Below are 22,393 nucleotides of genomic sequence, written 5' to 3'. Positions count from 1 at the left end.
ATGAGTTTTCCACCTTCCATAGTTAGCTGTGGTTACACAACATTTCTGTATGTAGTATGTATTATTTTTTGTTTTAGTTTATATTTTATTTTGACACTATTCACTGTACCACCAATGTACATGATTCATTAATAAAGACGTTTGACTATTGACTATTCTTATCTCTGAATAAAAATATCTATGTACTCCATATTATGAGGTGTTAAAATGGATAAATTGTAAAGATTAACTGCACAGTCTTATTCTAAATCATTGTTTTGACAAAACAATTTTTTTATTGATAATCTTATTATTTAAATACATTTTTATATTGACATTTTATTTTTGACCAATTTGTGTCATTGAAGATTTGTAATTCTCTTTTAATAGTATATATCATCTAAATTAATTATTTACTTGCACAATAACAATGAATAACAATGTTTTACTACACATTAACAAAGATATTGGTGACTTTTCATTTACACACATTCATTGGTGATAAGACACTTATTTTATTGTGTTGCAATTGGATAGATAGACCTCGTTAGACCATGTCATACTTATTAACTTACAATTGACTAGGAATTAGTTCTTTCTAGATTTTATCTTCAAACGTTCTTTAATAATAAACAGGCACCATTACAGAAATCAATTTAGGATTGAAATGGATTAAACACTTTCAATTTAGTTTCACTGTTAAATATAATATCTAGACAATGTTTTACAACAAATGATATACATGTAGGATGCTGTTAAGAATTTTAGGCATACTTCATAAAGTGAACTTCAATTAACATCAATAAAATGCAATCTCTGTAAATTTGCCTTGATTCTGACTAGTGTCAAACTTTATCAGCAGAATGCACAGGGACATGTTTTCATCAACAGAAGTTTTGTGCTGCTCACCCCCCCCCCCCCCAAAGGAGCTTAAGAACCAATGACCTCACTTTATTAGTTGTGTTTTTCAGCTTTTTCATCATTACAGTATGACCAGTACTTTATTGTATCAATCAGTAAAAGTCAACTTCCTCTTTTATCTGAATTAATTCCACTCAATATATAATTAGTATAAATTATCAAGGGTTTGCATGTGTGAAAGTACGGATATAGCTATATAATTAATATAATGTAACTTTAACCTTTATCAGGGGAGCGGTACTACACAGTTGATTATTTTTATGTTTCTATGAAAAAACCTTAAAGTTTACTATATATGAGAAGAATGAGAGAAACCTATACAATAGAACAAATATGTCTATCAGTACCTAGGGCTAGGTATTTAGACATGTAAAAACAGAATGTTGTCAAATTTGATTAATTTCTAGACAAGACTTATAAAAAGTAAAAGTTGTACAATGTTATAAAAATGAAAAATATACATTTTTATGATTACAAAAAGGATACTAATGTTTGCTTGAGAAAATATCTAATCTTACCCTTAAATAATTTCTTAAGCCGCAAGCTTTGTCATTTTAAAATCCCTAAGCACACAATTACCTCAATTACAGAGACATTCTAAATAAGGTTTATTAAACCAGAGTAAAACTCTAATTGGAAGACTTCCTGAATCACACAGTATACAATGTTAGACAGCTATTGTAGGATACATGCCAATTAGCCAATAGTTACGTCTCATCAGGTGAACTAGGAAAGATTCAATGGTCAGACAAATGAAACTGAGGGGAACGGAAACGTCTTGTTTGAGAACTACTACTCCTACTGGCATTGAATTAACCTGCTCCTATCTCAGAACATTACTTCATATTACGTACCTAATGAACTTTGGATTATACCTAGCAAAGGTTTCAAGGTTGCAGTGTAATTTCATGCAGGAAACAATAATAAGACTCGTAATAGTTATTTCTATTGTCTCTTAGTTTGCATACAAAAAATATTTTGTTCCTAAAAAATACATGTTTTATGCTCATTGTTTTTGTAAAAGCTAGATGGCTAATTTCCAACAACAGACCACTCACAATATCAGGGAGTTGTTTAAAATTCATACTTCTTAAGTGTTAGTGTTAACTTATAATATGATGTATGAATTCCATTTTAAACACATAATATTAATTTGGAGAGGAATAACACACAAAAGGTCTCCAAACTTAGGACACAGGACGGCTGAAGGAAACCGAGCACAACAGTACAATACAATAGCTCTCTACATACTTGAATAAATCCCACATACCACCACAACAAGAGAATTCAAAATTAAAGATCATCACTGCTACAATTCAAGAGATAGACACAACTTTACTCTTAGCAATTTACTCTCTGCAAACTTGTTTATCAGTAGCCCTTCTACACCACTCACGAGTTCCTTGACTGGAGAATGCACTCATCATGGATCCACATAAAATTAACATTATAATCAAATTGGAGTATTTCAAATTTATGACAGTAACTCTCAGATTATTTTTAATTAATTTAATTTTTAACATACATGGCAGAAGCCTATTTTTATACTTCTCAAAAACTTGACACTATAACACGCAGAGGAGGGAGAAACCCCATTAAACAACAATTAGACGTTTATCTGTTGACTACAAATGTTGAAGGTCAACTGAAAGTGTAACAGTGGTGTACAGCCACTTTAAATGTGCGCTTGCACAAGCCGGGGGCAGCAAACGTTTTGACTTTTGATAGGCATTAGCTGTATTACATCAGTTATAACAAATTTACAAGATAACAAATATTTATAACAATTCCAATGGTACTTTTTTCAACGAAAATCTGTCACCGCATACTCGAGCACACTTTAAAGATATGCTTGCACAAGCCCGGAGCAACAATCAACTGTTACCTCTCAACTATGACATGATTGCTGCTCCCGGCTAATGAGCAGCATGAAACATGTAAACATAAAAAGTATCATGTACAGATATATGATATGATGTGGTGTAGCTTACAGTTACATAACTTTTCCAAGAAACATTAATAAACACATTACAAATATTCTCATTGGTTTATAAGTTATGGAAAACAAATTAGAAAAACATTCTTCTAAGAGGATGGATGGGGAAAAATACATCACTTTACAAAACTTTTTATAATTCAGATTTTATTAACAATTGAGTTATAGGTGCTAGTTTTATGAAAAGCTTAAAATTAACTTCAATACATGCAGTTAGAGAGCAAATAGCCTCATCAGCTCGAGAGTTAAACTATCCAAGGAACAGTAGTTATCCTTCCACCAAAGCCTTGTAACTATTACAAAGTGTGCTGGAATTTCAGTTGTAAACTTATCTACTGGGAAAATACATGAGCATTCCTCACACTTGTCACTTTTTCTTTAATAAACAAAGAGTACATACACATTTTAGACCTTAAAATTCATAAACACCTAGGAAAATTCCCTTAGGTTTACCTGATACTGGAATTTTGTCAAGGGGACAGTAAATTACAACAAATTACAAAAAAGTAAATCTGATAAATATACATAACAAACTGCTTTGTATTACTGTTTTCCTTTTTTAGGTCCTTAAAATTCTTACATAAAAATAAACTTGAATTTGTGCATGATAAATAAAAAACAAAGCCACTACTAATCATTCAAAGTTCTACAACAATTTCAACAAATACAACAGTTTCAACAATTTCTAAGTTGGGTAAGCTGTATGTTACTACCACTGTCATCTAATTTATTCAGTTGATGTTTCCTTGATTATAATAGTAATATTACAACTATATTCAATACATTTACTGTAGCACGCCTTTTAGTGATGCAGTATATTGTACTTCATAACATGAACAACAATTTACAACTGTATAAATTTTGAAAATATTCAGAACAATTTTAGTTTTAACTTAAACTTAACTGAAAGTAGCGTTTAGTTTAAATTTAAAATGCATACAGACAAACATACAAACAGCAAATCAAATGTTGTAAAATTCACGTTTCTCATAATATTTGTTCAGATTTGTAAACTTTGACTTTCTGAAGTATAAGTATATTTAGTTGGTAAATATTTTGTGTTATAAGCTCTTATTGAACAATGCCTTAATATCTTATCACACATTTATCTCATATTTGGGCAAACAACCCATATATTGTGAGTTTTAATCTTTTTTTTGGAGTCCTGTTATTTAACACCTTATAGTTTTTATTATTTTTCTAAGTCTATTCTAGTTATTGTTGATTTTAATAAATGTTGTTGCATTTTTTAATTATTTTGTTATTTATTTGCTTATTGTTTTATCTAACCGATTTTTCTGTGAAATGTAAAATTTTATGATCTCACTCAATTGAATTTAAAATTGTAATAAAACTTAATTGACCTTACTGTGGATACTTGTTAAGGAAATATGTTTGTCACTAGTATTGTATATGTATTTTTTGACGATGTCAATTGCCAACTGGCCTAAAGACAAATAAAGTACTGATTACTGATAATCTAGTGATAAACCAGTTGCCTTGCAACAGAGAAAATAGCCTGTATGGAGTAAGAGCACAGGCACATACGACCTTGAGACCAGTCTGATGTGTGCTTTCTCCCAATGAGGGTCAGGTAATCAAGTTGTTTGTCCAGGGTCAATTGACCTTGGTGCCTGAGGTCATCAAGTGCCCATCTTATCACAACCTCCACAGTAGACATGGTTCACACACCATACAACAACTCAAAACAACAAAACGTTTTGCTCTTGACAAAACGGTTATTATGGAAACTACACTGTTTAAAAAAAGATTTACATTTTTAGCCATGAATGTTAACATGTTCTAACCTTTATATTGTAATTTATAGTATTTAAAATTTTAATTGAATATCAATCAAATTTTAAAGCAATAAAATCTAAACTTAATAAAGCAGTAAATTGTGAAATCACAATATATAACAAAGATAAAATATAGTTCAGAAATAGTAGTAAATGTAGAGCTAATAAAAATCTGAGATATAAATTTATTTATGTAGTTACTTGTATACATATACTTTTGATAACACTTGGTCGCTGTAGCTTGGGGATATTCACACGGGGTCCTTAAAAGGTTAACATTGAAGTTATCTAATGAAAAACATAAAATTGATTTCTCATATGCTAACATTTTCCACTATAAAATCATTGCAGATGTTAAATTTTATTATTTTTGGGGATACAAAATTTGAACATTAATGTAACAATTCAAATGGCTTTCTTTGCTGACAAGTTTCAGATACGCTTATATTTATTTAACCAGAACATAAGATGATACATTCTTATAGTTTTCCAATTTAGTGTTAAAATAAGAGGGGTTAGTTTAATTTTCATATAATCATTTTTGTTCAATGTATAAAATGATTGTTAAATTTTAATTTACATTTTTTTAAATGATATAATCCACAGAAAAAAACAGGACATTGATGTTATAGACAAAAAATAATTTGAACTAAAAAACTAATAAATCTCATTAGTTTTTCTCTCCCCTCAAAAAAAAAAGAAATGCCAACAGAAATCTTATATCTGAAAATAAAAAATCAGAAAATTAGTTTTTTGAATGAAAAATGTACATGTACATATTCAGTAAGAAAGTGGTGAAACAATACATGGGCACTTGTAACATTCTCCATGTATGCAAACATTCTTGAATTAGTGTGGTAATCATTCACATTTTAACATTATGAAAATAATGTATACTCTGACATATTACCTACATTTCAATGTTACTAATAAAAAATATTTAAAATGTATTACAAACATTTCTAACTATTATGTCAGTTAAAATGAATGCATTTAGGAGAAATACATGGAAATAAACAAAGAGCATCGCATTAATAACAATATTATAAGAGCCAAAATTTGTTTAACCTAAAAGAAATTAAATTAACTGAGAATTAAAACATTAAAGACTTAGAAACTAGTTCACATTGGAAACAAACAAGATACTTTAAAAAGCAGATTCCTAAAAATGTCTAAAATGATTTTCTTTTAATCTGACAATAATTAATCCTACTCTGCAGCTTCTGACATTTGCCTACTAGGAATTTTAGTGGAATATTAAATACATTCTAAGTTACAGAACTGTGATGGTTAATGGATATTTTTTTTATTACATCTTTAATCTGTGACGCGGTACTTACAGTGTACATGATAACTTGGCATTACTTTTTTTGGAACAAATCTGGTACCTAGGTAGTAAAAACTCATGTTCACTAACATTGTCATCATGAAGATCCATAAGTACAAGTACTTGATTACCTGTAGGCCTAGATGAAGGGTAGCCAAAATTGCCATCTTCATCACTTGCCTCACAATTTGGTGTTCCTAGTAATTGAGCATAGTCAATATCAACACTAACACTATTGTCAGAATCATAGCCCATCCAGCGGTAAATTTCACTATCCCGTGATGTAATTTTTACAACTATTATACCATTAAAATCATGTATTACAATCAACACTTTTCTAACGAACAATCAAATCTGCTAACGTAAAACACAAGCAAATATGTCCCGGTAAACAAGTTACGCCGCTTTGTTTACTCACGCCACCATTACTGCAGTCAGCTGACAACAGCCTGTTGAATATCGTAAATGTTCAGACACAAAAATTAACGAGAAAAAACCAGAACAGCAACAAATGTTCTTTGTTCTATCCACAACGTTCTCACATTATTACTTGGTCAAAATAGTTCAGGATTTTTCTGCAAAATAGAACCAGATGATAGATTGATGGCTGGTGTTATATGAACCACAAACAACAATGCAGCGCATAATACAGTTGTGAGGTGCTGCGTCCATACAACATCAAATCACACCAAAGGGTTAAGGGGGCAATATACCCTAAATCAAAAATATTTTATTTTTATGGTAAAAAATTGATGTAATGCGTAAAATAGTGTCACTACGCAATATTTAAAAATGTATACATTAAAAAAAAATTCAATTGATCTCATAACATCTGTACGTGCGTATAGGCTTTATCAAAATTGATTTTTGAGAATCTTGTAGAGCACAATTTTGTAAATGTATTGAATGATGAAGATAACTCAATGATTTTTGAAATGTTCAACAATACTGTAATAACAGAAAACCAAGGATTTCAAACAATTGCAAAAATGTTGTAAACAAGGTTAGTTGAGCTTGAAAATGAAAATAAAATGTCAAAACTGTGGATTACCTATTTTCAAATGGTTACAATATTGAAGGACTTAATTTCTGCGGATCAAATGGGAGGTTAGTATACATACATGCATTAATATAGTATTGAGCTAACGATTCTATTATTTCATGCATCAGGGCATTTTCCCTATGCTAAGGCTGCACAAGTTTATCTGCAAGATATGAAAGAATTAAAGTATAAGATGGACCCTACAGAGTTTAAAAAAGTTACAGAAGGATATTTCACATCTAGATGTTTGGAAAAATTTTTCTGGTACTGTAAGTGATGAAAGGAATGAGTGTCTAAAGAGGTCCTTTTAAACGTGGTGCCACTGAAAGTGTAGTATATAAATGGGTCAGGGGAGTTATTTATCGCCATGATATTATTGAAGCCATAGGACATTTTTGTGATATATCTTTCAATATAAGTCATCAACACACTGATTCAACATTTGCTAGAATAGAAAGGGATAATACTGATGTAAAAGTATTGGTGGACTTCATTAAACAGAATCCTTTTCCTGATACCGATGCTATTATGTCTATTGCTAGAGGAATTTCTGGAGGTAAAGAGATAAATTCTTCATTGATTTTGAAGAAGGTTGAAAGTAATGAAGAAAACAGAGGGAGAAAATCTATGGGAATTGAAATTATTAAGAAAAAAATAAAATAAATTAATTCTCTAATGGCTAAAAATAACAAAATTAAAATTCATTACGGTGTTATTCCTGTTGATCCACTGCTGCGATCCAACTAAGAACTTAAAAATTATATGAATTGGCACAATATCCACTTACTCTATATTTTTGTCGTACAATAAAAAATAAAAGTTGCTTGATAGAAATGTTGAGAATGAAATTAGCCAACAACAGTATCTTTAAATGCCAAGCGGAAAGCGATGCTGACAAATTAATTGTTGATGCAACTATTAATTTGAAATCAAACCATGTTGTTATAATTTCAGAAGATATTCATGTCTTGGTGTTATTAACGGCATTGGTAGAAGTAGATCTTAAAATATATATATTTTCTAAAGCCATCTCGAGGTAAAGTTCAACAGAAAATATTTTCATCTAAAAGTATAAAAACTGCTACTAAAATGTAAAGAACATATTCTTTTTTACATGCTTTCACGGATTGTGATACTACTTCTGTGTTTTTCAATAAAGGAAAAATTAAGTTCGCTAGAAATTTTGAGAAACGAAATGATTTACATAAATTAGCATAAGTATTTTAAAATATCAATGAAGACCCCAATAATATATTTCAAGTGGGTATAGCATGTATTTTGGGTTTATATGCAGCTTCAACAAACACTAAAGATTTGAATATGTTCAGTTTCAATACTTTCATAAAAGCGACTGCCAAAAATACCAGTGTTCTTATGTCATCATTGCCTCCTATATCTGATGCCGCATTTGGACAATTAAAAAGAGTGTACCTGAAAATCCAGATATTGCTAGGAAATGATGTAGTTATTGAAAAAGTTGGGGATGGAAATATTCCAATAACAATGGATCAGTTACCTGCTCAGGATAATCTATTGCAAATGTTATTTTGTAATTATTATAAAGCGGGATATGGAGTTGCGTATGGATGCCAGAAATGTGGCATGGTACACTTTAGTGTAGCATGTTTACAATGCAGCAAAAATAATTGCTCCAATACTTCACCTATTATAAAAATAAGTGAAGTTGAAGAAAGTATTTGATATATATGAAAATGTAAAATGTTTACATAAACAAATATTGTATCAATAGTTTTCTTTCTTTTTTCATTTTCCTTAATTTTTTTATTTTCATTTTAACCCTTTATAGCTAAGAACAGTAGGAGTTATTGGAGTAATATACAACTTGAAGGCCTCTCTCTTATTTTATTTCTTCCTTCTCTCCCTCACGATGCAGTGCCTCGGAAATATAATATCCACTTTTCACAAAAAAATTTTTCTCTATAAAAAACCCTTTTCGTCAACCAAACATTTTTACATTAATAAAAAATGTATTCTATAGTTAATGAAAATGAAAAATGGATCATTATAAAATAAAAGTATTACATATGAATTAAATCCTCCAATTTTTGGATTTGTCTGACATTAATGTACTTACAATTAGATAAAAAAACTACAGTTGGATGAAACAAAAGCTTTTTTATTGGCTCCCGGCACGTGCTTTGAAATGGGAAATAGTGTCGCTAAATCCCTAGTCACAGTATAAATGTTGTGACTAACAGAACTCTAAGACCTTTCCAGGTTCATACACACCCTAAAATTGAATGGTGTTAAGAGGATTACATAAAAATCAGTTATTTTCTCTTCACCAGTTTTAGTAAACTCCAAGAGAAGTGGCAAAGAGTAACAGTGAGTAGCACAATTCTTACCTTGCGCAGTTCCTCTACGTAGTGGATCATCGCCTCCTCTTTACTCATGTTGCCCAGCTTGGACCAGGCATCCCACTTAGCACGCTTGACCACCTCCCAGAAGCTGGGCCGTGGGTGGTAGTTGAATCCCTCAGTCGCTTGTTTATAGTAAGCATAGAACCTCAGTTGTAATTCATTAGAGGGCTGGTAGGAACCTGCAACATGTAGAACAGTCTCATCAAGTGTTACGCTCCATAGCCATAGCATTATAGCTGTATCTGTACTGGACAATTAATGGACATGTGGGAAGAAAACAAAGTATTTGTAAAATCTGTAAACTTATACAAAGAAAGCGACAAGTCAGAAGGATCACAAAACTTGTGTCAATCAAAGTTATTTTGAATTAATCACACTTCTTGGAGGAAATTACACCTTGGTATACACCAGTATTTTTAAACACCTCAATTTGAACGGCCTTATCAAAATGTCCTTGTACAAATCTAAAAAGAAAAAAAAAAAAACAAAAACACATGTGTTCAAGTATACAAACTCAAGAAGAAAGCAGCAAGAATTTGTGCAAATACACACAAAGAAAGTGACAAGCACGTGTTCAAGTATACAAAGTCACAAAGAGAGCAAGCCAGCCATATTGTGGAGAGTAAGTATGTCACGAGCCACGACCACGCTCACCACTAATTTTTATGATTAGTGTGTAATCTTCATGTAATTAATTATTCAAACCAATCTCCTCCCCCTTAATAGCTGGTTTGACGCTTTAAATATCATTTCAGAAAGCCATGAACCCTGTCTTGCAAACAATACTTCTTTTGAAACTCAAAGCAATTTATATTGACTAACTCTACAGGGTAATTCCATGTCAAATCAACCAATAAAAAATACTTTTCAACTTTACAACTAGATTTGGCTGAAACTTGGTGTCTTTAACTCTCTGAGATCCTGGACTAAAATATAGTTTTTTCTACCCCTCATAGTAATTTAATTATAAATTTTCAAATATTACAAAATGCAGTGTTTTTTTAATTTTTTATATTTTAGTTCAGGATCACAGGAGAGTATAAATACACAAAGTTTCAACCAAATCTGAAATGGTCAGGGTGAGTGTCTTGTTTGTTTGACATGGAATGACCCTACAACCTTAATTACAGTCTGACAGTTTATGATTAAGGGAGGAAATGTTTTCTAAGTGTTGTATGATGACAACTACACATTGTAATTGGACTGTAATTGAAGTTTTCGACTTTTCGAAATTGAAACTGAAATTTTCTTTGAAAATCAAATAAATTAATTTAATAAACAATAAAAGATCAAATTTAACACTTTTTTTACCTACTTTCATTGACAAAAATACTTTATTTGTTTTTAACATTTCTACATTTTTTATAGGGGATCCCAGCACCTCTCTTTTCATATGCCATTGTATACTTGAATACTCAAAAATTCCAAAGGTTTTGAATATCTTTCTCATTCTTAATAAATCAAACCAAATTAACTATAATACTGATTAAGTACTTATGTTCCTAAGATAAAATAATCTCTCTGAATTAGGAGAGTGTAATCATTAATGTGAATTGTAAGAAATATGAAATTGGTCGAATCTGGACAAAGGCCTATGTGTATTACATGAGAAAAGATGGTGTCATGTACCATAGTTACAGAGATGTTGGTCAATTTTTTACCACACAATAATTTGCTAAAAGTTCATAAAGCCCAAAAAGGAGTCATCATTCATTCCAAGGAATTCTTAAAGCTGTGATATTCTTATCACGGACGGATTTAATGAAAATACTTATAAGCTACAGGCTAAGCCATCTACATATCATAACTGTTAATTTGTGTTTTGTATGGAAAAATGTCCAATCTCGTCCTGTAACCTGAGGATAAATAAACCACTCTAAAGGAAAGGTGAACAATTCTCTTTCAAAATACTCACCTTCACAACCCTATCTTCTTCTAGCATTATCAGTGGTGGGTTTCAATAAATAAAAAAAAAACTATTAATTTGGTTGTTACTTGTCAACTGATTCATTTATTGGTTGTTTCTGTTTCTGAAGTTTTATGGATGGATGAACCAATCGATTGGATGTATGAATGAATCATTCTGTTCTCGATGGGTGAATAATTCAGCACTAATCAATAGCCGGGTTGTTCTTTGTTACAAGCCCTACTTGCACTACATTCTGAATAGTTTAGAAATAATTTCTCATAAATAACAATCAACTTCATTCATTGCCACACATAAATGTTCAAAGTTTTATGGATTTCAAATAGTTACAAGTCTAAACTATTCTATTAATTATGTATCCTCTAAAGACCCATCAAAAAGGACCTTCTAATCAACATAATAATAATTCTGGATGGAGAATAACCCAATTTCAAGCAAAACTTAATATAAATCGTTCATAAACATGTCCTGACAAAATAATGCGACAATAGGATGTCCAGATGCGATGAGACAGGGGCTGAGACAGTAAATCAACTCCTAGAGCACCAACACTAATGGTTCCCCTCACAGTAAATACCTGTCTAGGACACTAACTTGCTCAAACGCAGGATGTAGCTGGAGGTCAGATACTTTCCAGACAAGGCTCTACTGGATCATTAAAATCTCATCACACGGATCTTTCCTCAGCCTTCCTATATTATAAATAGGAGCCAACAATCACATTATTATTAAACAGGAACTTCTCACAAGTCTTCATTCATCAATGTGCGTTTATTCTACAATAGCGGATTATAATAGCAAAATATCCATGTGGCACTTCAACAATAAGAGTGGAAACACAAAAGTATTTTGTGCACTAGAAACTACAAACAGTGGTTTCATTGTGAATGTGTCAATTTATCCAGTAAAGAATTCAAAAGTATGGAAAAAAAGAATATAACTAACGAAATGTAGCAGCTGTCATATTCCATCAACTCAAAATAATAAATCTTACTCTTTACATGGAAACTCTGAACCAATTTTATATTAATATATCAAATAAACATAAATTGAGAGTAAATTAAATAGTTTTTTATTAAACAACCCTTTTTTTATTAGGGGGACAGGGACTGCTGTGAAATCAGTCCTGTCTAAAATAAATTTAGATTTCCTTAAATTTCAGATATGGATCTACTGACAAGCGTGACCCGTAACGAGTAATCACATGTTAATTATATTATTTTTTAGGTAAATAAACTTATTTTTTCCATCATTTCCTTGAGCGATTGATAATTCGAGTAATCTGCTTTGCTGCTTAAATTTGTGCCACAATACAGGCGTACTAATAAAATGCGTCCATCAGTTGTACACGTTCCTGGGATACGAATTTTGAAAACTCAAATGCTTCGTGCCTTAAAGTGTTGGCGACAGTGAAACCGTGGCTAAACCACGTCTCCACATCTTTTGAGATCTACTCACTTTCTGAGTTAACACTATACAATCGAAATATGAAACTTCTCAAAGCTGAAATACCTTGGGAAATACCCAGCTCGCTGCAACTTTTCCTTTTAGGTTACAAAACTAATGAAATTTTGCATCCTAGTTACTAAAAACAAACCTAACCACCAAATCAATACAGAGGCAATTAACATAACTAACCACTGCATATAAAAATTATTTGAGGCGGAAGTTGTTCACATTACAATTAAAGGAAAGCATCTTTGACTCTTTAGTGTTTACTATCCCCCTAGTGTAAACATTCAAACTTGGACATCCTATTGAACACCCTGGGCAATTGTTAAGCTCATAATAAGTCATTAATTTTTATAGAAGACATAAACAATGATAGATTAAAACGTAATAACCATGACTGTCTGATGCTTGAAAATAAGCTGGCAACACAAAACATGAGAAGGCTTCCACTTCCACTAACTCACATTACATCTGACACAAGTACATCAATTGACTGCATTATGTACTAATATACCAGATCATAACCTTAGTACAACAATCTTACAAACTGGGCTATCCATACAGCTCAAACGTGCAGTCTGGTTTTCAGAAAAAAATCAAACCACTGCATATACTCTAAGGCGACAAATGAGTAGGAGAAACCTTGACTAGCTGAAATCTCTGCTCTTCATAAACCTCAAAAACCATAAAGCATTGTTCAGATGAATGAACCTCCCCTCTTGCATATGTCATAAATAAATCTTTCTACTTAGAGAAGTTCCCAACCAAGCTAAAAGTCTCCAAGGTATATACCAAGCACAAAAAAAGGACCAAAAACAGACCCAAAAAGTTACAGATATATATCATTCATTTCAAAAATTATGGAAAAAAATTGTACTAAAATAATAATTGGTTAATAGACAACCCACCTCAAACAACAAACTTTAATTACTGACTGTCAGCACAGATTCCAAAAGGGAAAATCAACTGTTTCTGCCATCATAAGCCTTGTTGACTCTATAATTGACAGCATAGATGAAGGACCATTTGTAACAGCCTTTTTGTAGACTATAGCAACTCATCTCTAAAAAATACTGTCAACATTGGAAGTAAGAAGCCTAGGAAACAAATGGTTTGTTAGCAATCTAATAGGGAGATCCCACATTGTAGGTATCCATCATACTACATTTGGTCTCACTACCACGTTCAGATCAGATCCTCAACCACTCACAAAAGGAGTTTCTCAGGAATCTATGCTGAGACCCATTCTATTCACTTTGTCGACTAACAACTTCCCAGCTCTAATTCAAAACTACAATACTAGTTGCATAATGTGTGCAGACGACACAACTCTCCTTTAAAAAAGTCTTAACTCGAGAATTGTATGACAGATCTATTGCATCTCTACAAAAAACCATAGCCTACAGTAAACAAAATGATCTGGCGATAAACCGTAAGAAAACAACACAAGTACATTTTAGCAGGGAAAAAGTTCTGCCATCTTGTACCCCCAATATAACAGTGGCTGATCAGATTAGGTTCCTAAGAATAACTCTAGACAAAGAACACATGTGCAGGTTATGTAAACAACATCTGTAATAAAATCAGCACTGGCGTCTATGTTGTTAAACACATTAAATGGGTCAGCACTCTGGAAGGGCCTATCACGCTCTAATAGAATCTCAAAAGAGTACTAGTACTACAAAAGAAGGCAGTTAGGACCATAGCGGACCCGGAGTCTCAGCAAAGCAGTCTACAAGCCTATTAAACCCTAGGTATCCCACATGCCACGCTTCCGGATTCATCCTATATCAACATAGTACAGCCCTCTACGGAAAAACCATCTTACATAGACAAAGAGCTGAAAACCTCCTTCCAGACCACAATCTGGAACCTGACTGGAAAAAGACTGAAGAGCTCACATGAAGAAATCCTGCTGAAGAATCCTGTGTACACTCCTGAAGAATTCCTGGACTCTATGAACAAAACTCCTCGTTTCTACTTATTGTAATTTGAAAAATTACTGTTCTTAATGTTCATGTAATTAATAAATAAAAAAGATAATACAAAAATAATATCAATAAATAGTATCAAGTGATTGAGGTGATGACAGTATAATCTTACAGAATGTTCTCACTTTTAAGAGATGAATACAGTTCTCAAGAATCAATCTCATGCCCTATTTAAAAACTTCTGAGTCAATGTAAATATAAAAAAGAATTGCCATTATTTGATGCTGGAACTCTGGATTTGTTTTAACTCCATTTTGTGATATATTGTTTATCTATTTAGTTATTTAATCTAAGTTAAGAATAATGTAATTGATTAGTTATACATTTTAATTTGACTTAGCTAATGAGACGTATTATGACTTTGTCAATGTTTATGTAAATAATACGACAGAAAAATATTTGAATTGAAACTAATACTGTGTATGTAACGAATGAAACAGTAACATCCATTGCACTTTTTTTAGGAAATATCAGTCCTTATGACTTATATTAACACTCAAGTGTATTGTGTATATAACAGAACAATATCGGAGGTGTTTTCAGGAGGATCCAAACCATCAGAGAAAAAGAATAGAATCCACTGACAAGGGTAGACTTTTACTCATAATCTCATTAATACATGATTTCTTAAATTTCATAAAGGTTTTGTTTTGAAAACTGCAACAAAATATAATCTGCTTCAGGAATGATACATTCTCATTGCTCACTTCCACCCGTTATTAAAACTGGGAACACCCCTGATAAAATGCAATTGGTTTACTAGTGAGTGAGAGACAGCGGGTGGGTGGTACTTATCTGATATTCACTTGCATCTAATATCAGTGATTGTAACTTATATTCATAAAATAATTTAGTTGGTCAAAACCTTTTTTTTAATTATAAGTGTGTCATAATTGTTGACAAAACATTTAAATCAAATGTTTAATGTCCTAATAATTTTGTTGGTTTTTAATCTAACTAGATGAATACATCGGTGGAAATTTACAAGTTATGACTAAAAGAATGTTTGACATGTGAATTGAGAGAGTAAGAAACTTTACAGATTAATCTAATCTATTTAACCACTTTTATAATTTTTATCCAAAATTTCATAACTTTACTGTACCTACCTTTAATAAAATACTGAAAAAGAAATAACCTTGTTAATCAATATTATTTATATTTAGAATAATTTTATTTATTAATTATTACATAATAATAACATTTACATAAGGAGAAAAGCAATAAACTTGATCAAACACGATCAAACAAAGTTCAAGATTTATAGAATATGTTACAGACTACTTATGATAAATATTAAATCATGACGTATCTGTAAACATTTTTGAAATGAAGAGTGAACACAAGGTGTTCTACTGAAAACACAATTGCAGTGATTTATTACGTTATAAGTAATAATCACTGTGTGTAATAATCGTGTCTTCACGTCACGAGGTGAATAGACACATATCCACTTGTAACAAGAAACAAGCTACAGTTTACAGAACGAGTTCAGGTAATAATCAACCTCTTTCTATAACCAGTTTAATAAAAATGACTGGGAAGGCCAAGACCAACCATGTCTTGAAGGTCAGATGGAGTAATATCTACTAATTTTTTAAATCAATGTCTAATTAAAAGACAGAATTCCTAGAGACAATGGACTGAATTTGTTTATTTTTGTTGTTCAAACAACAACCAATATTCACTGGTCTGGGCAAGAATTTTCCATAAATGTCCTCGGAAGAATAACATTTTAATATTCAAGATAAGTAGAAAGAATCAGATTAGCCACACCAAAGGTTTTTTAGAACATGTTCATCCAAATACATTAAAAACTACTCATAATATTTATTTAATTGCAGTCTGTTAATACAGTGTCATCCACAAGTAAGTGGCAACCCCATCATTTATAGATGGTTTGAACAACTGAAATAAAAATTTGGGGATCTTTGTAGGTTAAAGAGACATACTACAATGACAATGAATGAAAAATATCTTTCAAGAATTTAGGGCACTAATCTCGTCATATCTCCTCAGAAGAGGGGGAAGCCAGCTCTGAACCAGTCTCTTCAGTAAAAGAAGACAGGGGTGGAAACCCTTATGTCTAGACTAGCAAGAACCTTCCGACACCTAGGGAAACCCCAACAGTCATCTCCTGTAGTAGACTAGACCGATTGAATTATCCTTGCACCCCAGAATCTCTCAAGTTAGTACCTATCAATAATATCAAAATTCTAGAGGATCTAAACATGAAACAGTATGCTTGACAGAAAAAAATTAATGCAAACACACATAACCATTATGTCATATATAATTACTTGTTTGGTTTTGTGATTCATACTTTTCATTTGACCCAATATACTATTCTACATGTTCAGGAACAAATAGACTATATCTCAATGTGAAAACATCATGGGTAACAAGGGAATTGCTAGGGACAATTACTGGGGTTTAAACCTTAACATGATGCACTGCACTGCTGGCAATGAACGAGAAACATCCCTTGAGATAGAACCAATGCTATCATGTAACAGCTCAAATTTCCACAGAGGGTCTGATCACAAATACCCCTGGCAATCAGTATGACACCTTCGGTGCTGCTATAGCCTGTGCTGTCAAATATTTTTTTAGTGAAACATCTAGTAGGCTTCACATGATTTTTAATTTGAGACATATCATTTCAAACAGTGACTCAATATGTCATCCTGATATGGGAAAAATTACTTAATGTAGCCAAAAGTAACTGGTAATTAATTATGAGATTGAGACCAAACTTTAAAATATTGAGGAACCATTTTTTCGTTTATGGATGGTCATTTTCCTGTATTTAAACAATAATTCTACCCTTATTCAAATGCCTGTGATAAATATGGTTCTACTGAAAAACACAAATTTAAAAATTGTCCATAAAACAATGTTTTAAACCAGATTGGTACCTAGTCAGTAAACTTCATGTTTGGTACTTTGGTATTATTCAGAAACCACGCTGTCTCTATCTACTATTTGTTATTACGTAATAGAAGTAGGTAAATACATATGTAGGTATTATAAATAGAAAAAGTTAAAGTGACGAGCGCTCACGTGATCTGAGCTTAAATTTAGATACTATCTTGAGGGATGTTTTCTTTTATCGCCAGATGTGAGTGGTGGTGCTGAAGCCCGCACTGATGACCAAGGGCATTGCAAATCAGTACTTTTACAACTTCAGATCATGTTAGATGATCTAGCACGCGATCTGAGGTCTGGAAAGTACTGATTAGAAATGCATTTGACCATTATGTGGGCTTTGGTGGCTCGCACTTCTGGCTGCAGTATAATAAGTAGCCACCACCACAATCGAGTCATCCACATTTATGATTATCTAAACTACCGAAACCAAAAATGACAAACCAAAATACGGTATAGGCATTTCAAATTACAGTATATTAAAATTGTTTTTATATATAAAAAAGCAATAATTTAATGATGAATAAAAAGTTATACTGGCTTATTTATTAAATGTAAAAAAAGTAGTGTAACATTTAGTTACTATTACATTATTATTATTACATTGTTATTTATTTAGTTAATTTTGATGTATACATGTGTCCGATAGCTTGTGACACAAATAATACTGTATGTTCAACACCATTTTAGTTGGGTCCACTACTCAAATACCATATAAATGATTTTACTTTGAACTAATTTTGGACAATATTGTTTATTATAAAAGACCTGACAACAATTAAATATAATAAAAATACTTATAGAATGCATTTGTATTCAATAGTTTAGATACTCCTAATCAATTGTGGTGATGGCGGCTTATTATACTGCAGCCGCATTTATAACAAAAAAAAAAAAACCTAAGAAAATTCAAGCTCAGACCACGTGAACTCTCATAAAGGTTAACTTTGGTACAACTAGTGACATATTTATGATAACCTAATCTAAACCTACTTATAATGTGGGCTGCAGTATAATAAGCAGGACACAACAACGATCGAATCATCAATATTCATGATTATCGAATCACTCATATAAATACTGAAACCAAATTACGTTACAGGTATTTCAAATTACAGTATAGTTGAGCTATTTATTTCTTAAAAATGAATATTTTAATTATTAATACAAAAAATATCTATGTTATGTACATTTATAAAATGTAAAAAACAAAACATTTAGTTACTTTTTTACTATTTTGAAGGATAAATGTGTCCGATACCTTATGACACACACAACACATGCACATCGCCAACGCACAAAAATTGTGGCCATTAGCGATGAGCGTTTAATAACATACTAGTGTCAGTAACCGGGTTGTTCAGTGGTAACCTATTACCCGGATAGAGTACCAGTAACACGTTGTTATTTCAGTAACAGTAATTTAGTATTCTCATAACGTCTTGCTAAAATTAGGTTACTCTGTAAACTGTAACTGCTGAGACTATTCCCAGCAAGCAATGAAGCTAGGAATGTAGATATTATGTTATGGAATGCTATTTCACAATACAAGTAGGTTTAGATACTTAAGGTTATTATAAATATGTTAGTAGTACCACTATTAACCCTTCGCACGCCACTAATAAATCCATTAACTTTCCTATAACGCCAAGACAAGTAAAAAATTTTGTTTCTTTAAGTTCAAAGCTAATTTTTATTATAACTAAATTATAAAAGGTAAAAGCAAAAAGTATAAAACAGGGCATTTTACTTACAACTAGCGTATTTATTTATAAAAATAAAAAAGAACTATTTACAAAACTGTTTATTTCAAATAGATTTCAATTTCATTGTAAAATGTAATTAAACTGAAAAAAATAATTACATTTTATGATAAAACAAGATAACTTGTTCCAGACTAATTACAACACTAGGAACACGATGAAGAATAATAACAAGATACGCAGTAGACACGCATTCGTGACAACAGAGAAAGCAGTAATACACGCCACGAATATGTTTGTGGTTATGGCTCTGTAGGAGACGCAGAACTGACGAGCAGGTGATCGGAGTAAGAAAAAGGGCACTCCCCCCCTTGCCGCAGAGTGAAGGTCGTTTATAAATACTTCCTTGGCAACCGCGATAAGTACAGAAGTGCACTGGGCATTTCGAAGGCCTTTTGCGAACTAAAAAACTCTCCAAGAGACATAATCTATAATATCGGATATATAATTGTATTTGGTGTTTTGGTCAAAGTCTAACATTCTAATATATCCATCTATGGCGTCGGAAGGGTTAAAGATAACCTCTACAATTTCTAACGTGATCTGAGCTTGAATTTGGGTACTATATCGAGAGATGTCTTTCTGTCTTCACCAGAAGTGCATGGTGACACCGAAGGCCGCACTGATGGCCTTGGGCATTTCCGATTGGTACTTTTCCAACCTCATATCACGTCCTAGATCGGCCAACTACTCTGACGTCCGATCACGTTGGATGATCAGGCTGTGATCTGAAGCAGGGAAAGTACCGATCAGAATGGCCATGGCCTTCAGTGCGGGTTTCGGTGGCCCTGCACTTCTGGCAAGAAAAAATCCCTAGTAATAGAGTGTAAATTCAAGTTCAGATCACGTAGCATGATGCTATTACCTCGAGTGTATCAGCTGGTAACATGTTACTGGAATGTCATACCTGCCCACGTTCTTTTGGTAATAGGTTATTAACAAATAACAGTAGCCTATTCCCATCTCTAGCAGCCATTACTTAAATACCAAATACATGATTGAAATTAGTTTGGAATTAAGCTTGCATAACTGTATATCCTGTCAAACCTTCCATCGTCAACAATAAACTTTAAACAAAAAATAATATCCAACTAACTTACGTTATAAAAGCTTTTAAGATTGTATAAAATATTGTTATCCTGTAAAATAAAAACAGCTGACAATTATTAATTATGAGTATCTATTGGTTAAATGTTTTATATTCAAAAGTTTTGATATTTCTAATTGATAGTTGATTCGATTTTTGTGGTGGCCGCTTATTATACCGCAGCAATAATGCATAATAACACGTAGTAGATAGGGATAGAGAGGCCTCCAGATAACCTAAAGTATGTAAGTATGTTTCCACATGGGCCTAGAAAAAAAATTTTCTTGAAAATTTGTCCATAAAACCCATTGAAAAATTATGATTGAATCAAGGAAAGGCTACTTTATAATAAGTAGCCACCAAACACAATCGGATGATGATTACCAATTTGAAATATCAATACTATTATTGAATACAACATTTAATCTATAGATATTCATAATTAATTATTGCCAACTTTCTTTATTTAGACTAGTGACATCATTACCAGCTGTTGCTAGTAACACCATTACCAGCTGTTGGTGTAAAGGCTACATTAATTTCTAAGATTGAATACTAGACAAACCATTTTGTTTTTTAAAATGTCTATTAAGTTATTTGGACCAACATTTTGCTTTCAGTCCTTTGGATAGTCATGAATATCAATGATTCCATATCATTTGATAATCATCATCCAATTGTGTTGGTGGTCACTTATTATACTAGAGCCGAAGAAAAAGTTTATATTTTCAATACATACTGCTGTGGCTCCTGCCATACCCTGTATGCCTAGGCCTAGGCTACTGTAGCCTAAAGGAGATGACTATATAAAGTTAATGTATTGACAGCTAGTATTATCACATACACTACTATTATACTAGTTTGTAATATTGTTTAGACTTACACTTTGACATAAAAACTTATCAAAAGCACAAATTTATCTCAAGTTCATTACCCCCATAGTAAATTAAACACAAAACTGTTTACTATAATAGTTTTTGTATAATAAAAAAACTCAGACAAATAATGCCAACATTAATTGATAGGTCTATATTATATGAACTAATTCAGTGCTTATGTAAATGTATTAATATAGTTTATAAGTGAAAGGTGAAACCAGTTTACATCAAATTTGAAACTACAAGAAATACGTACCATGTTTGGGTAAATTTTTAATCACATTGACAGCTTTTTCAAACTTTTCTTGAACCGACATGATAGATGAATTATTAATGCATTCACTATTAAAACTTATTATTATCAAATATGTCACAACACAACTGTCAATCTATGGCAAAAGGCTACTGATCACAATTCACCAACACTGTATCGCGATAGAATATGAAGAGCTCAAAGCTAAAAGGATGAGGGTCCATTAATTGTCGTTTTGGAGCTAACACTGATTTCTTGTATTTTATTTCTTATAAAATATTGCATGGTATCTAACTAAGCTGAAAAGATGAAGGTGTACAATCTATAGAGGTTTGAAAAATACGTGTTCTAGGCTAAAAGGATGAAGGTGCTATAAATGCTGGCTAAAAGGATGAGAGTCCACCTAGTTCAGATTGCTGACCACAGAGGTCTCTGCTCTTAGTGCTGTTGTTTGTTGCCCATCTGCTGATTGTTTGTGTTTTGGAAATTTGAATTCCCGTGTTTATTTACAGCTTCAGGTTAATTGTAGTGTACATTAGTGTTTTGTGCAGTTTAAAATGTCTGACAACGAAAATTCTGTAACAATTGAAAACTGTGCAAAAACCACCTTGACTTGCAAGTAAAAGAACTTAAAATTTTCTGTGATTCCTGCGCAGGACAAAACAAAAA

At 32.0% G+C, this 22,393-nt stretch overlaps 1 protein-coding gene across 1 annotated transcript in view; it reads right to left on the bottom strand.

The window, feature by feature from the left end:
* LOC124368773 (acyl-CoA-binding domain-containing protein 4) overlaps window positions 1-21,915 on the bottom strand; it is a 55,178-nt gene extending 33,263 nt beyond the window's left edge. The window contains exons 1-2 of the mRNA XM_046826126.1: window positions 21,728-21,915; window positions 9,431-9,624 (exon numbers count right to left, since the gene is read on the bottom strand). Of these exons, the coding sequence (XP_046682082.1) occupies window positions 9,431-9,624; window positions 21,728-21,788 (255 nt within the window). The 5' untranslated portion in view covers window positions 21,789-21,915. The remainder of the gene's footprint in view (window positions 1-9,430; window positions 9,625-21,727) is intronic.
* Window positions 21,916-22,393: the final 478 nt, after the last annotated feature.

The sequence above is a fragment of the Homalodisca vitripennis genome, chromosome X, assembly GCF_021130785.1.
Source record: "Homalodisca vitripennis isolate AUS2020 chromosome X, UT_GWSS_2.1, whole genome shotgun sequence".
NCBI classification, from domain to species: domain Eukaryota; kingdom Metazoa; phylum Arthropoda; class Insecta; order Hemiptera; family Cicadellidae; genus Homalodisca; species Homalodisca vitripennis.
This window is presented reverse-complemented; position numbering and strand designations above follow the sequence as displayed.